Below are 19,081 nucleotides of genomic sequence, written 5' to 3' on the forward strand. Positions count from 1 at the left end.
TCGAGAGTCTCCTGTTGTTGGAGTCCCTCTGAATCTGTTCTGAACTTCAGACACAAATGTGCCAGCATCTGATCTTGCAATCTAACAGGAAGCTGATTCCTTTGAGCAAAACTGGAGGCTGCTTGTATAGTATCCCTCTGTTAAATTAAGCACACAATGTTACAACATATATTGGGATATAATGTAAATCGATATATGGGGCAATTGAGAAGAGTAAGAATTTACTCACAAATCGCCTAGTTCTACTTGTGCCATGGACAACCAAGTTGGTCATGTTACCAATCAAGTAAGCTGTCAATCCAAGGTTGAAAAGCATGTAGAAAATATCAAAGAGCATCTCCCTTGTGTTCACAGGATGCAAGTCTCCATACCCGACAGTCGTCAGAGTTGTTATAGACCAATATATTGAAGTTACATACCGAAGCCACAGGCTTCTCTCAAGGAAGTTATCCATGGATGCTCCAATCCAAGTCCTCTTGGGGTCATGGTAACGCGCAGCAATGAGGTAATAGAAGCATCCGGCACAGTGAACAGCAAAAAGCGTAACCTGAAATATTCATCGACAACATAAGATTTCATGGTGCATTGCAAGAAAATAATAGAAAGACTTGCATTTATCCGAGAAAATTTGACTGTTACTAACACATATAAGCTTTGCGCAGCGAACCCAGAAGTAGTTGAAGTGTCTGTCCTTCTCCAACCTGGTAAAGAAAGAAAAATGGCCAAATCAACACAAGGGCCTGCAAAAACTTATTAGACCAACTCTGATTTCGAATCTACCAAGTTGTTTTATTCAATTACCTAATATAAAGAAGAATAACTAGCATTCAATCAAAGGTGCAATGCAACAAACTCCTACTTTAGAACCCCTCTAGGAAAAACTTAACAGAACACCTAATAGATCTTATTGCTAATGGTTGAAACAAATTATGTGAAGAATTGAAATTCATACCTGGAAAATAGTGCACTAACTCTTCTGAGACGCCAGAGGCGAAGCATGTTGAATAAGCCATATGACTGGAATGGTGAAGGGGAGATTTTCCGGGCAAGTTCCGAGGGGATAGTTGAAATGACATCAAAGGCCAACCATGACTTGGTGTACTTCCAAGCAATCTTTTTTGGCTCATCAACAAGTAGGTAAGTGGTTCTGTCAAGGTAAGCCACAAAGAAGGTAAGAATGATATCCACAGCAAAGAATCCATTGACAACATTGTCTGTAATGGCTAGTGGTCCCTCTGGCTTCTTAAGGAATCCGAACTCAAAGGGTGAGACCCAAGCAGTGTATATCACTAGAACAACAAGAAAAGTTTCCCATGCCCTGCAAAACGAAAACAAAAAATAAACCAATTTAGACTGCGTTACTTTTTGATCATGACTAAAAGATATGAAAATATCATCATACTACAATTTAGTCAAAGAATATACAAATGGGCAGATGATGATTATAGAGCTATTATAGAGAGTTTATTATTTTTCCCAAGAAAGACAATTTAAAAATTTGTTATTGGCCTCCAATTAAGAGTGGCATTCCTTCTGGTCTGACTAGTAAGAATTAATTTTTAACAAAATCATTGAAGGTAATGAATTAAAAAAAAAAATCCCATTGCGCTATTCTAGTCTGTGGATACTGATCTCCATTTGACTTATGTCAAACACAAGGAGGGACGACAGAAATGGTATTGGAAAAATTGTCAAGCAAATAATAGAGAAGAAAGGAATTGTATTTTTGCGAGAGTTGGTGTTCAGCTTCTGTAGAGAAACTCTGAAATATGCAAGAAGATGATACCAAGAACAGAAGATTTACCAAACAGAGTTGACTTGATTTTCAGATAGAAAAAAAAAGAAAAAAAACAAGAGATGATCTAACAGAAAGTTAATGGAAGCCCAACAAAAAAAAAAAAAAAAAAAAAAAGTAGATAAAGTTGGCTCAGAAAAGAAAATTAAAAAGAAAAAGAAAAAGAAAAAAGAGTTTTAATGAGGAATAATAAAGAAAATAAAAAAGATAAAGCACAAATAGTTTCGTATTAGGCATCAGAGACTCTTGCTTGTCGTCTTTTAAACCCACGAGATATTAAAACCCAAGAATATAAGCAAGAAAGAAAACTGGTAAAACAAAAGAACAAAATCACCAATACAAAACAAACACAAAAATCAGATATTAAAAAAAAAAAGTACCAATTCTGTATTAAAATCATCCAAACAACGCCGTAACGCTTTTCTGCTTCGAACAAAGCAGTTCACATGATTCAATGCATTGATATATATATATATATATATATAAAGTATCACTAGTATTATCATTATTATAATTATTTTCCAAACAAACACCCACAAGAATCCATAAACCAAAAAATATAATAAGAACAATAATACCCAGAAACGGCAAAGTCAAAACAAACTATATCACAACAACCAAAGAAAAAAAAGAAAGAAGAACCCAGAAAAGAATTGAGAAGAATGAACCTGTAACGGCGGTCGTAAGGGGAGGTAATAAACTTTCGGAGCTTGACTCTGCGATTGCTGGTTCTGGCTCCGAGAGAAGGCAATATTCCTGTAGAAAGACTGTAATGGCTTCCGTCTCTCGATAGCTGCTCTATCTCCTCTTGCCCGCAAACCCTGAATACCCCCATGTTTCTACTGTTCGCCGCCATTGTTGCACTCTCAAATACCAACTCTATTTCTTTTTCTCTTTTTTCTTCTGTATCAATCAATGTATAAACGGTAATATATGGAGTGTCTCTGCTTTGCTTGCAAATAAATGTTTCAGAGCTCTGTTTCTGTTTTCAATGCCTTAAGGGGAGGGCCTATATATAGGGGCTTTGGGACTGAAACATATATAAAATACATATATATGTGCAAGTATATAAATGTGTGCATATAAATACATTATATATAACGTGACACCGAGTCTCTCTCTCGTGGACTCGTTGCATACAATATGGCTCGCACAGTAGCGTCTTTTACAGTGAGAATGAAATGACTGTTTTGCCCTTTGGGGTTTTTGGAAGTTTGCTGTTTGTTCCCTTCTGCATCGCCGTTTAAGCCTTCATAACATGCAAGGACTAGGGTCGACGTGCCCACTCTTTTTTTTTTTTTTTTTTTTTTTTTTTTTTTTTTTTTTTTTTTTTTTTTTAATGAATAATAAAGGATAACTTTAAAAATTTTAAGACCCACTAATAAAACGGAAATCTAATTCTATTTAAAGAACGGGTCGATTTGGGTGATGAGAATTTGGAAATAGACGATTTCGTTTTGGTTTTATTGGATTTTATTTATAGATACCTAGCAATAAGAATAAAGAAAGTATTGTCTTTATTGTTGCTCGGTTTCGTTAATGAGCATATCTCAAAGCCTAATCTTAGGTATTCCTCTCATTAATTGCTTTTTCTTCAAGTACAAGTTGCCATATGTGTAATATGCATTATATAATATAATAGATTTGTATCTGTTTACGTATTTAATTTACTGAAAACACAAGAAACATAGTTTATTGAGTTATTTACTATTGTATACTTTGTATTGGAGTTTATCAAAATTATATTTCATTGTATTTTAAATGCTAGAGATTTTTTAGATAAAATTTGAAATTTATGTTATATTTTTACCCTTTTGTGTTAAAATGTATACTGTAATCAAACACTTACTCGACGTATGTTATAAAAAAAGGAAAAACACAAAAACTATTTTTTCAATACAAAAAGTTTAGCCCTTTTTTTCAAGTTAAAAGCTAATTGATGAATTAGCAGCTTTTGGTTACATATAATTATTTTATAAGTTACAAAATTATAAATTATAAAGGACAAAATTCGTTAACCAATGATCAAAATCAGTTGTTGGCTTGAAAAGGATATAAGTTTTGTTAGGGGCAAAATCATCACAGTGATTATCACCATACACGTGGACAGAATTTGTGAAAATAAGTCGACTTAAATCATCTGAGGAAGGGATCGACTCGAGAGATAGCATGACTGGATAAGCATGATGACAAGAGACCCGTGGAGATCACCACAGATACATTAGGAAAGAGGATTCGTTGGATGCCACGAAGTCCAATCCAACTAAATCCGACATTAAAGGCGCAAACCTGATCAATATTGAAGAAGAAAGTGACCTCAAGCCAAATAAGAAAAACAAAGAATGAGAAAGTCAACTGAAGAAAAAGAGAAACTGCCCATTCCCCAGTCAACATCGCATCAACTCAAGAAAAAAGGAAACTAAAGATCTTCTCCTAAGATTATGAGTCGGACATCAAATTCATCACATTTAAACTTCATTCTTCGCATTTACTCCATCTCTCTAAATTCTCTCTCTAAATCCCCTCTTCTTCTCTCTCCCTTTCTTACTCTTCATTGTAATTGTAAGTGAAAGCCCGAGACACTCCTATGGATGTAACATTTACATTGAAGGTGAACCACTATAAATCCTTGTTATTTTCTTGCATCTCATTCTAGCATTCAATCGACTCAAATTAACTTTGATAGACTCATCAATGAGATCATCACCCCAAGCAGTCATTGATCTTTTAAATAAATTAATTGTTTAATAAATTTGAAACATGGGGTATATAATGATAAATATCTATTAGATTAAATTATGAGAATTTTTATTGTAGAGATTCTATATAATTCGGTAATCATAGAAGACCATAAACAAATGTAAACTTTACAAAATTTGATAAAAAGCTTCCGATGCAGAATTTCCAATCTTGGTAGAATACTTTTTTGCAGACTAAAAAAGATATTCTCAAGTTATATGCAAACTCATACTTTATTTAGTTTGAGTTTTATGAAAATTTGGATTTTGTCATTATCAATACTAGTTCTTCTAAAATATTAAATCAATCTTTCATTTCGATCAATAGACGGATTTCAGTTTCGTAGTTTGGAAATATTGCCTTTGTTAAGCAAAATAAAAAGAATCCTCATGAAAAAGGAAATTGGTTTTTTTTTTTTTTTTTTTTCTGTTTATTATTATTATTATTATTGTTATTATTATTATTTTTATTTTGTATGTGTTGAATTTTGAAGCACAAACTGATTTAGAAGTCGTTAAGGGGTCGCAGAATTGCATACGTTTTAGTTACAAAAGCAAGTTTTAGCTTACGTTCGTTGACAGACCCACAGACGCCTATCTTTATTGCATGATGATCATAAATATTTATCACATTTTGTTTTTAGAATATTCATGGAAATACAAAAGTTTGTATTTCCAACTGTTATTTTGTTTAGGATGTGTATGTCCACAGTTAACCCCACCAAAAAAAAAAAGGGGGAAAAACATTGAAAAAGAAAAGATATAAAAATATGTCCATTTCCCGACTGAAAGCACGTCTACTAACCTGCGCTTGGGCCTGCATACAAGGCTCACGTGCTGTTCACGTGGTCAAGATTTTTTTTTTTTTTTTTTTTTTTTTTTTTTTTCCCCCCTTTTTAAATTATAATTTTGGGGGTTTTTTTTTTTTTTTTTTTTTTTTTCCCTCCTCTTTAAATGATAATATTGGTGGTTTTTATTTATTACTATAATAACATGTTACGCTTGAGAGTTAATCACATGTTTAGTTCTCTAAAAATAAACTTTTTTCTTTCTCAAAAAAATATTTGGTAAGAGGGAGAGGTGAAAGGTAAGAAGGGTAAGAGAATCAATGTAAGATTATACGATTCATGGCGCATCGTTGTTTAGTAAGTGAAATTCATTTGAGTCAGTGATTACAAATTCTTAAAATAAAAAAAAAAACCCAACTTTTAATCTCTTAAAATATGAAGAGATTATAGAATGGAATTACAAAATACAGTAAGAGAAAAGTAATCTACTTACTTTTTTTTTATTCTTACTAAATTTATGTATTTATTTCCTACCTATTCTTTTTCCCTCTACCAAATATATCGCATAGTCATACTTTATTTAATTGGGATAGTCTAAAAGTGAATATTTTTAAATCAGAATTTCATAAGTAAATGTCTCGTATTTTTTAAATTAAAATTAGGATCTTTTGCGAAAATTTAAGAACCAATAATTTACGTGATTAAAATTGATACATTCAATGAATAATATTAGTAAACTAATTATTAATGAACCAATTATATATTAAGAACAAACACTAATTTATCAATAATCAATTAAGGATTTACGAAAAATCAACTTTTTTTTTTAAAAGGATATATGTTTTAGTTTAGCAAATTAAAGACGTCTACTGCTTAAAGTAGACTTTGAAAACACAACAATTTTTAATCTGATATGATTTTGACAATTAAAATTATATATGAATTTAACTACTAGTCAAAAGTTATGCATTATCCTTGAATTCAACATAACAAGAAGAAAGCAAAATTAAAGATTAATTCTACCATTGTGACTGAAACCATTATTGTTGAAGATGGAGCCTAATCTTGAAGAGAAGGTGCAACGAAGAAGCAAGCAAATTGAGGAAGAACCGTTATTGTTTCATTTTCATTTATACACCTGAACTTTCGTAATATATACTCCAAAACTCTATATTTAATATTTATTCCCGTTTTGTCTCCTAATTAAACTTTTAAACTGACATTTAATAATTACTTCAAATTTGCTTTTTGGAGTCACAATAAGTTGCCTCTTCTGTTAATTTAGTTAGTAAACTGGATAAATTTCTCATGTCACAAAATGAGAATGGTTGGATCGGTTATGATCAGTTAAAATGTTAAATATTTTCCTGATCTAATGATTCATTTAAGATGGATGATCCTATTAGTACACCTATTAACTCGCCATGCTCCTCTTTTCTAAAGAGACATCACAAATAATTAAAATGTTTAAAGTACGTACACATCCAATTCCAAACGTTACTCATAATTATTTTCATAAAATTATTATTTCTCTACCATTTTCAAATATCTTTGCACACTCACTATATCATTTTTCTTTACTTTGATTTCCTCATTTGTCTATCTCTTTTTTGTTTTTGTTTTTTTGTTTTTAACCTTTAGACATGAAGCCTTTCATACTCGAAGAAAATTTGTGAATTTTTTTTAAATTATATGTACTATTACATTTTTTTTTTTTTTCATGCATACGCCATGAAAAGGACAAATCCTTAAAAAAAATGAACCACCAATTAGAATTAAACATTAAACAAAGTGACATATGCAACTTAAAGTTATAAACAAAAAAAAAAAAAGAAAAAAAAAGACAAACAGTCACGAGGATTTAACATTTTTCCATGTAGAAGGTACGGCAAGTAGCTAGCCACGAAGATTTAACATTTTTCCATGTAATTACTCTTAAAAATAGTCATTTAGCTGAAGATTAGGGTCTTGTAATAGATTTAGGGAGATGAAGGGAAACAAGCTCTGATTAAAAGGACAATAAAAAGAAATAGACCAGGGTTTATAATTAATTAATAAATAGGCCTAATAGATGTAAATCTGGATTTACACTAAATTAACATTCTAAAAATGTCCCTAATTAAAAAAGAAAATAAAATCTTAAAATTTACTATGGCTCGCTCTCCACGCTTTCTCTATCTCCTCGTTATCTACACTGTAAATCCAAGATTTACGAATAAACACAATATGTGTTTTGATGGTAAATCTTAAATTTACCATATAAATCCATGATTTACGAAGGAACATAATTGTATGCTAATGGCAAATCCTATATTTACACTATAAATTCAGGATTTATGAATAACACAATCTGTGTTTTGATAGTAAATCTTGGATTTATCATACAATAAATCTTAGATTTACGAGCAGAACTAAAAATTGTTTATCTTATAGCAATATATAAAGTTAATATAATCCAGTAACAATAAATTTTAGATTAACCGTGTAAATCAATGATTTACAAATAAACACAAAATGTGTTCTGATGCTAAATCCTAGATTCACATTATAAATTCAAGATTTATGAATAATACAATCTGTGTTCTAATGGTAAATCTTAGATATACGAGCAGAACTGGAAATTGTTTATATAATTAGTAAAGCTCTAAATTTATCGTATATAAATCAAGGATTTATGAAGGAACGAAAATTGTGTTATGCTAGATTTACACTATAAATTTAAAATTTACGAAGAAATACTATTTGAGTTCTGATGGTAAATCCTGAATTTACATAATAAATCTTAGATTTACGATTGGGGATGAGAGAGAAGAGCAAACCCACGAACGAGAGATAGAGAGAGATGTAAGAAAATAAAATCTAGAGGGGAAGAAAAAAGAGGAAAAAAAATAACAAAAAAGTAAAATTATAAAATGAAAAATTCAAAACATAAAAAACCTATTAATATCTATAAATTGATAAATTGATTATTTACTAATATAAGTTCTAAATGTGGGATTATTTTCTACCGTTTGTCATTTCAAAATCGCAGGAGTTACAGTATCAAGTTGCTTATATAGGAATACGTCATACAGGTGCGTGCGGAGAGGTAAAGAAGTATCATTGAGTTTCTTTTTTATTAAAAAAAATAATTATGTAATTAACTCTATCATTTATCTTTTTATGAAATTAAATCTATCATTTATATATATATTTTAAATTTTATGTACGGACCTTTTAGTAATGAGAAAGTTCGATTTAGAATAAATGAAATGGTTGCGAATTGCGAATTCTTTTTGATAGCAGGGACTTCACATGCAGATGTTTCTGTTAGGTCACGTTTCTATATTTTGATCAAATGAATTGAATGCGAATAATTATTATAGTCTCTAGAAATTAAAACAAAATATTGAGAACAATTATAGGGCAGAGACGACATTGTCATTTTCTAATTGTCATTGTCATAATAAACACATTGGATCTTTGTCTGCTATAATTTGATACAGGTTTATACCCAAGTACCTGTTTGGAATAAGGATTGGTTTGTGCCTAAGATGCCAGAAAAGGACAATCCGCGTGGTGAGTTCCCAATGCTACATATAATTGGATTTTGATGCTTTGCCAAAAACTCGACATTTTGGAGGCGTCATAACATAGATAGCTGATAACAGTGTAACTTCATTTTAAGGGAAACAACATTAATCTCACGAGTGTTAATTTTGGACTTCAATCATAAAATATAAATTTAAATTCATTACTAATTTGTACATTAGATATTAAATAAATTAAAACGTGGTTCTACTCGCACCTATTTTTACTCTACACACCCCTTTAAATTAAAATTCCTTATGACAGCTCTCACATATTATATTTAAAATATTTGAACATATTTTATATATCAGATATCAAATAAACCAAATTATATTTATAAATTATCTATTGAAGAATTAATTGTACTCATAGATACAATTCAAAAGAAAAAAAAAATCAATGTACTGATAGATAAATAAGTAATAAAAAAAGGCTAACAAAATTTACCTAATTTTGATTATGAATATTTTGTCGAGAGTTAAAACATGAAAATTGGTTATGCCAACTGAGAAGCTTTAAATTATTATTTAAACTTTCTTTTATGCACACATAATGAAAGCTTCCTTTTCATAAGTTTCTTTTCATTTTTTTTTTTTTTTTTCATTTCATGACTCAAGTCATATTGCTACAGTGTTATTTCTTACATATTGTTACAGTATTTTTCTCTTACATACACAATTCAAATCATAACTTGAGTTGTGCAAATGAACAAAGGCCTTAAAAACTTTCGCGCAGAGCTTCTGGGCGTAATGTTTGATATTGAAGACCAGGAAATATGAGTAGACTAATTTTATGAATTGCATGTGATTTGACTTTTGTGGTAAATTTAGTCCGTTCCCGCAATACCCTGATCTGATGGTTGCTTAATGACTAATGATCGTTCACTCTTCATTACAAGAATCTCGACTTTTGCTGCCAAAAATTTAATAGCGGAAAGACTTGTTTTTATTACATGTTACTAAAAGAATTTGGTCTCCCAAAACCGGTCACGACAGGTTTTTGCTACCCAAAATTTGATAGCTAAAAGTTTTTAGTCTCCAATAATATTTTGATCACCTAAAAATCAGGAATTTGCTACTAAACTAAATATTTTGGTAGTTAAAAGTGTATTGCCTACCATATTTTTCGATCTAAAAAAAGTAACATATTTAATCATGAAACCCTATATCTTTCACAAACATATACATAAAAATAATATTAAGAATGATAATTTAATAAACAAAATATCTCATACATTCAAAGCACCAAATATCTTAATAAAGCTAAGAATCCATAATAATCTCTGATAGTCATGCCCAAAAAATTCTATCTACGACGACTAGTAAATATATATAATTCTACACAAGCAAAATATTCAACAAACACGAGCAATTCAAAGACGAATTAAGTTTTGCATTCTTTCTCATTGTGTTGTCCTCTAAATCTATGCCTCTTAGAGTACTAGTGAACCTCAGTTTCTCAATGTATGTTACCAAAATTACATTTGGTAGCAAAAAGTTGACTAGAATATTTTTAATATAATTATGTAAATATTATTTTTTAAGAAAATACATTTTACCACGTTTTTCTCGCGTAAGATATGTTTAGAAACCATCTAATATATATGTGTGTATATAAACTAATAATCTTATGTTTACATTATGGCATACTATTCCTAATATATGTATATATGTAGTAATTATCGAATATATGATAGGTTTGCAATAAGTGCACTAATAAAATGTAAATTAATTTGATGTATGATATCTATTTAAAGAAAATTAATTAGTTTTTTCTCAAACAAAATGAGATAAAAAAATACACTTTAGAGCTTTTTTTCTACCAAAACATACATTTGGTAGTGAAAAATAATCTTCTGCTACCAAATTTTTTTGGTCTCTTAAAAGGTGTTTTTGAGACGAAAAATTTTGTAGCAAAAATATACATTTTGCTACTTCTTTTTTTTGTCTCAAAAAGATCTTCAAGCCCAACCATTTTCAGTTAGTGCCATATTTTCCACTAAAAATGTATTTTTGAGACTCAAAAAGCAAAAACATTCATTTGCTACCATTTTTTTTTCATTATTAAAAGGTCTTGGTGCCAAATTGCATTTTTGTTTGGAGCCATATTTTCTGCTACTAAATTAATATTTTCCAGATCCTCACATGATTTGACACCAAATTTTGTAGCAGAAACTCCTCCTACTTCTCTAACTTGTTGCTATGAAAATATGGTTAACCTTCTACTATAAAATTTTTTTTGGTAGGATAAATTTTAATAGCAAAAAGTCAATTTTCTTACCGTGCTTTCTCTTACAAATAAAATAAAGATCCATACTTGTCCCATCCATCAAGAACACAATCAAGTAGCATAGCCATTTTAGCGACTAGACATCCTTCTGGAGAGAGGAATTTCTCTCCTCCAAATGAAGTTATTGAATTGCTTATTAGGGATATATGTTAACTTTCCCTTTCTATATAGACTCTCATTTTTAGGCACACGAGGGCATTTCTATTCCCATGTTTGTTCAATACTCTTGTTTCCTTTCATAGTTTTGTCCGCTAGAATTTTCCTTAAAAAGTATTTTAACGACGCATCACTTAGCGTTTGTGTACAATGTGAGTTGCTACTCGAGCTTTTAGATGCATTGTTCTCTTGGGCGTTGTTTTTTTTTTTTTTTTTTTTTTTTTTTTTTTTTAAAAATTGTTTTTTTTTCTTCCTTCGGGTATCGACTCGTTTTTTGATGTTTTCCCTATTATTTGCTTTTGATACATAAGTAGGGATTTTAACGTGAAATTAGAGAATTGTAAGTGTCAACCTAATTGCTACGTGCTAAAATCTTAAGAATCTTAAGAATGCATACTGAGATCACTTGTATGATTGTTCTCTTTTCTTGATTGGGGACGAATCATCCCAAAATTACGCAACGATATATTGCAAGCTTAAGATTTCACGGCCAACTATGAAAAGATGAAAGAATGAGAATTATTAAAGGTCAATTAATTATAACGTTATCAACAAAATAATTTATAGCTTATGAGATGACATCAAAAGGTCGAAAAAATTAGTCTTTATGAAGTCATGTGCGGGCATAAACGAATTCTTTGAAGGAAAAGAGAAGGAATATTCAACAAAAAATGCGCATATTTAGAAAGACAGATTTGAAAAGTTCTCTAAGACTTTTACTCCCGGTCATAAAGTCCCCCAAACTTTAAAAAGTGGGGTGTGTCCCTAAAATTTAGAATCGTGTCAAGAATGTCCTTTCTAGCTATTAGCTTTTGTACATTTTTTCTAGTAGAAGTTTTCTCGTGTAAGCAATGAGGGGTCTGCATTTGGTCCAATTGGGGGCACGCACCTTTACTGGAAAAAAAAAATCTTATTTTCAAAATTACACATATAGTTTAAAGAATTTATGAGTTTGTCCCGCAGATTAAATCTTCTCTTTGCTCCACTATGAATTTATGAATTTCTTTTTTCTTTTTGAAGAAAATTATAGATTTTGTTTAGATAATACAATAGTAAAATTAGTAATCTAAATTTGTTACAAATGATACTTAAAGATTTAATTAATTTAAATCTAGGGAGAATAAATTGGGGAGTTAGTGTTTTTAAATTTGATATTTATTTTTTTTATATTGTATGATAAAAAGGAAGTTTGAACGAACAGAGTAATTAAAAATCACCTTTTTTTTTTAAATATAATTGTTTAAAATATGATTATCGGTGTGTAAGGATCTCTTAATCTCATTTTTTTTTTCTTTTGCTAAACGAGGACAAAACTGTTATTTTCTAACACTTAATGCTATTCGAACTTTTTCTAACTAAGGTAGGGGCTTTTACGGTGTTCTAAAAATATTTAACTGTCAAAATACATTTTTTCATTACTTATGTAGAGAGGGTGTGCCTAAGACCGTTTTGTCTGGTGGTACCGGAGAATTTGAGTGGGATGGGGTTTATTTATAATTTTTTGAGAGTTCAAAAGTTGTAAAATGTTTCAGTTATAGAGATGTCTATAAGCTAATTTTTCCTATGAGAAAAAAACTATTCACCTAATAATGTGTAAATAAATATATACTTTAATTTATTTTTGAGTACGATGAAAAAAAAAATGTACGTGGATTTGGCATATTATTTGTTTTTTCATCTTAAATTTAGGGGCTTTTAGATCAGAGAGCCCTGCTGGTATAATTTATATATTTTGGTATCGGTTCAATTAGAATTATTAGGTATAAAACAATATACAAATACAATAAAATATAATCGAGGCGTCTTTCTTAAAAAGCAGTGTTAGAGGTAGCAACTAGGATCCCAACTAATTTTTATTAATTTATGAGGTAATTTGTGTACCAATATTTTAAGCACTTTCTAATACAAGAATGCTCACATATCAAATCACTTGGCGCAAAAAAAAAAAAAAAAAAAAAAAAAAAAAAAAAAAAAATTTATTTTAATTAGCAATATTCATTCATAAATGTATGGTGTCAACTTTGTACACAAATTGATTCTAATACGATGTTGAATTTGCAAAATGCACCAAGTAAGGGTTTCATTTCGTAGATTAGAACCACATATTAGGAGTCATTTCGCAATTTAATTCCAAACTATCAGATTGTTCAAATCCCAATCCAATATCGATTGAAAAGCTTTTCCAATCCAATCGAAAATTATATTTCGCAGATTGAATTACATGAATTTGGAGCTTTAAAGTTAATAAGCATATAAAACTCCCTTGGGAGAAATAAAGAAATGCCACTTAAATAGTGCTATCTTTGCATTTATATAACTGAATAGCATAAACTTGATCTATTCCACTAAATTGATCAGAAAAATACAATATATTTATGTTCAGTGGCATAAATGTAAAGTTCTTGGATTTGGGTGGCATGCCACTTAATCTTTTTTCTCTTTATTAGAAGTTAAAAATTAAAATAGATCCAATAAAACTCAAGATCCAATTTGTTGCAACCCAACCAATTATGACAAACTAGCTTCAATAAAAACTCAAAATGAAGTCTTTATCATTAATTAACATTAATTTAAAGTTCAAAGTAATTCAACACCCACAACCCAAAATAAACATATCATAATATAAAGGGAAAAAAACTAAAAAATACCACATAGGATGATAAAAAAATATTATTTATGCCACTTCACTAGAAAAAATAAACATTTTTCATTCATTTAATTAATAAAGAGAAAATAAATAGACACAATAATACCTAATTATTTATAATTGTATAAATAATAGGCTTGCACAAAATCATGACAAATTATGTACTTTTTTCTAATATATAAAATATGAGAACGAATTCTAATATGTTACAATCCAATCAATTATGACGAACTTGTTTCAATAAAATATAAACACTTAACAACAACAATATATATTTACATAATTCGGATTCACATATATTACGGATTTTATTATAGATTGAGAAATGCTCATCCGCAAATCAATCAAAAACTCTCGAATTGAGATTTTTCAATCTATTACCAATATAAAGGTATGTATAGTTTGATGGAATGATCATTGGAATGGAATGACAATTCTTAAAATTCAGTCATTTCTATGTTTGGTTGGACAAAAAGACTAAGGGTTTGTTCTTTTGCCGTTTTTGAGTTAGATGACTTGAGTGTAGATTTTGAGTTGAGTTTGAGTTATAACTTGAGTTGACGGGCATGTTCTTTTGTCTAAAAAACTCAAAAAAAGACAACTCGAGTTCCAACTTTATTCAAGTTCACGTTCTTTTAAGTTTCAATTTTATTCAACTTTACTCAACTTTATTCAAGTTACAACTTCAACTCAAGTTATAACTCAAATTCAACTCAAAAACTACACTCAAGTTATACTCCAAAAGAACAACCTTAAGTAATTGAGTTTGTGTTTGATTGTGTACATTTGAGTTATGGTTTGAGATAAGATTCTTTTTGAGTTTGTGTTTGAGTGAGTAAAAACTTGAATTTGTATTTAGATAGTATTTTAATAAAAACTCAATGCTGATGGAAAATTTTAATAGGATATATGGGTGGGGTTTTATTCATCTTTTCGTTGTCAACGCATAGAAAAAAAATAATCTCAATCAGAATTAAAACGAAAAAGTTATAGCATTTTTAAGAATAGAAAAAATACTGTTCATTAATTTGAGTTCGAGTTTCTGAATTCGAATTGAAGGGGAAACTTGAACTCGAGTTTTAATCCCAAACTCGAGTTCAAACTTAAAAGAACATGAACTTAAATAAAGTTGTAATTCAAGTTACTTTTTTTAAATTTTTGACTTAAAAACTCAACTGCCAAACAGCCCCTAAGAAATCACTATTCTTATGGAATTGAATGATCATTCCATTCCCAAAACTGATATTAATTAAATTTTTTATCCCTAAATTATCCTTCCTGATGTTCCATAATTTACTTTAAATACCCTTTTTACAATCCTAATTTTAAAACAGTATTAATGATTCAATGAAGGGGCATTTCCAATGACCAACTAAACCTAAAAATTGTAATTTCAATGTTCAACCAAATAATGAAATTTAAATAATCATTTAATTTATTTCTATTCTCTTTCTATATATTTTTATTTCTATACCATTCTCATTCTATTTAATTAAACCAAACGTCACCTTAAACTTCTATTAATTCAATTCAATCTAATCGGATTTACGGATTCAGTGAACACCCATGTATCCGAGTAAAGTGGAGCCTTGTTTGATATTTCCCTTTATTGATTAATCTTTTTTATTATATTATATTATATTTTTTCTTTTGAATTGAATCTTCTTTTATTTGCTGATCATTAATGACGATCGAATCCTCTTTATCTATTTACTTTTTTTTTTTTTGGTCTTATTTGCTATAGCAACTGCGAAGAAGAAACTTGAGAATCTCTCCATCAATAAACCTCTTGGAGAGGTGAAGGATGATCATTGAATAAAAGCTACAAGGAGTGCCGAATCACCGAAAGGGTTCTAACTTTATTTGAATCCGCGTCTTTGTTCAGTGTGCCCACTGTGCGATATAGCTGCTGCTTTTATTTCGTCATCTTTTTCAAACCAAAAACAAAAAATCCGTCGGTTTCTCCCTTCTTCACCATCTACAACCTCCCTTAATCTGCCCCATGTCATTGCCAACCACTTAGGATTGTCTGACTATAATAATTAATGTCAAATGAACGTACAGACCTTTTTTCACTAAGCTCCATACCATATTAGATGTCTCCTTTTATATCCTTTATTTTGTGAGGTGGGACAACAACACCAACTTGGACCTTCCCCCCCCCCCCCCCGGTTTTGTTCATTTTTGCACTCTATTATAATATAGGATTATTCTCATTGGTACTCCATAAGCTTTAGAATTATTCTCAGTTTATCTCTTAAACTTTAAAAACTCTAACTTTGCTTCATGAATTTTGAATTGAGAAAATCTAAATAAAAAGACCATGTGACTGCGTCATTCTCTTTTTTTCTATCTATTTTTACTAGAAATTGCAATAGAAGGGGTTAAGTGGAAACAATTCAAAATTCAGGGGGCAAAGTGAGAGTTTTTAAAGTTCAGGGGCAAACTAAAAATGACCCTAAAATTCAGGGGCATTAATCCTATAATATATATAGATTAATATTATTATAGTAATGTTCATATTTAACTAAATTAGGTAAAGTCTCCAATCTGGCAGTGGATACATGTATATTTCCTTTAAAAATATGTATATTTTCTCTTAAAAACATGTATATTTCATCTTAAAACATGTATAATATGGAGAGACGCCTATAATTTGTCTAAACACCTATATACATATTTTAAGAGAAAATATACATGTTTTTAAGAGAAAATATACATGTTTTTAAATGAAATATACATATGTCGCTCTAATTCGGTACCGGATTGAAGACAATTCCTATATTGAATTATACTTTCACGCATAAAATATTATTTACATTACAAAAGAACACTTATCTGATTCTTTTTTGTTATGGCCTAATGAGCCATCTAATTTCTGGCAAAGTAATTAGTAAATGCAAAGTTGCTCACACTTCAATTCCCAATAGATCTATTTCTCCTTCCGCGTTAATTATCCTATCTCCCTTATTTGTAATAGCCTGATTACCTACTATTTTTTTAGCAAAATAAATGCAAAATTTCACACCTCTTCAATTCCCAATAGATATTTCTTCTCCCCCGCATTTTTCATTTGGTGATTATATTTTAATTTTTTCCAAGAAGCATTACTACTAGAAAACGTGTGCTTAGTGATGCAATCAGCGCGTCTGTAAGTAGTTCTACACGTTGAGAAAATAACTTCTCGATGCCACAGTAGCATCGCCGGAGGCATCGCTAAATTAGTGTACTAAATTAGTGTAGCTAAATACGCGATCAATGCATTGCTAAGTTAATCATAACACTTTTTTTTTCGCTAAAAAACAGAACACTTGATGAAGCAACATTACTGATACCTAGCTAATGGTGTTTATAAGTTTCCTGAAAAATCAAACTTCCAGATTAAAAAACTTTGTTTTACTTTTTTATAACTGAAAGGTCTGTTTTGGTTACTGGTGTCACCGAAAGCGTTACAACACTTTACTGTAACACTGTTATAACATAAATTTCGATATTAAGCCAGCAGATCAGAAATGCAAAAAACTAAATGCAGAAACGTAAATGACACCAAAAAAAATGATATGGTGCACACACCTACTTTGCGGGGCCACGCTCAGACAATGATCAATCTACTAAGTTTAAAAGATTACAAAGGACTGAATGGTCTTACACACTCAACGACTCCCTCCTTGACGATGTCGCCGTTGCCTAGAATCTCCTTAGAAAACTTGATCAGCGAGCACCACTCGACTTGACGGTTTCCTCCCAAAACCAAAGAAATCTTCTCCCGAAGAACCAACTCGAAAGTGTTCTAACAATTTGTCGCAACATATCAAGCGACACTTAACATTACAATCTCATCTCACATGAACACACACAACTTTTCTGTTTTCAGCACACAGTCTGCATAATACTTTCAGCACATTGTAATGCAACCCGTTTTTTTCATCTCCTTTTTCTGCCGTTACACCTCTAATACAAAAAAAGCTCACAGCTATTAATCCCACAAAGTCAACTCTTGATTTTGAGCAAGCAAATCCTCTTATTTTCAGCCCTTAAGCATGACAGCCAAATTTTCCTTAAGTGGCTCACCAATTTACAGTGCCTACCAAAACTTACCACCAATTTGCCAAAAATAATTTTCAAACAATTTGCCAAAAAATAAGCCAATCACAAATTACACTAACAATCTCCCCCTTTGGCTATTTTTGGCAAAACTAACATAAAGAACCTATTACAAGAGTCCTCCCCCTTTTTGACAAATACAGCCAAAGTTAAAAAGAATACTAATAAAATAACCTTTTAGAAGCTGTTGCTCCCCCTGAGTCCTCTACGAGTCTTACTCCCCCTGAATGTAACACTCTCTTAAACTTGATATTATCACCTGTCAAATGCTTGGACCAGCCACCATTACTACACACACAACCATTAGTACATGCTTCTAAAGAAGTATAAGTCCTATGACACCTTAAATCAGATTTCCTTACCCAAACACGTCTAGGAAATTTGTTTTGCACATCAATCCTTCCTTTAGGTGTCCTTCTTGAGTTTGCAGAATTGGGTGGATTCATGAGCATACCTCTCTTCAAAGCATTCAAATACTTATAGCATCTTGGTCGTATATGGCCAGCTAAACCGCAGTAATGACATATGGGAACAAATCTTTTACGTCGAGGGGGTGAAATAATAACCTTCTTACTGAGGGTTGTCCGAGGTTCAGGAGCGGGTGTCTCCTTCACAAATACTGTCTTGGACGTTGAACATTCACCGGTGTAGCCAAGTCCATGATGATCACAACTTGCTTTTCCTATAGAGAGAGTATGATCCAATTTGGTGGTGCCGGAATTCATCATCTTCATATTTTTCTGAGTGCTCTCTAGTTCAGCCCTTGTGTCCTGCAACTTTTTCTCATTTTCAGTAGCTTGAAATTCATAGTTAACGGCAGCCCTCTTAAGCACATCATTCTCTTTAACAAGCTCACCAACTCGCTCTCGTAGAGACTTATTCATTTCACACACTTTAACCCATTTGCTGAACATGGTCTTATAGGATTCTTGTATGGCATCAATAGTCAACTCCTCACCATCACTGTTACTTTCAGAATCTGAAAAATCTCCTC

The 19,081-nt window shown here is 30.7% G+C and overlaps 1 protein-coding gene across 1 annotated transcript in view; it reads right to left on the bottom strand.

Moving 5' to 3' along the window:
- Nucleotides 1–2,804, bottom strand: part of LOC21408326 (potassium channel AKT1) — a 6,827-nt gene extending 4,023 nt beyond the window's left edge. The window contains 5 exon segments of the mRNA XM_024167341.1: nt 1–137; nt 230–547; nt 644–701; nt 953–1,318; nt 2,464–2,804. The exon segment at nt 1–137 is cut by the window's left edge and continues 10 nt beyond it. Of these exon segments, the coding sequence (XP_024023109.1) occupies nt 1–137; nt 230–547; nt 644–701; nt 953–1,318; nt 2,464–2,651 (1,067 nt within the window). The 5' untranslated portion in view covers nt 2,652–2,804.
- Nucleotides 2,805–19,081: the final 16,277 nt, after the last annotated feature.

The sequence above is a fragment of the Morus notabilis genome, unplaced genomic scaffold, assembly GCF_000414095.1.
Source record: "Morus notabilis unplaced genomic scaffold, ASM41409v2 Scaffold100, whole genome shotgun sequence".
Classification (NCBI taxonomy): Eukaryota; Viridiplantae; Streptophyta; class Magnoliopsida; order Rosales; family Moraceae; genus Morus; species Morus notabilis.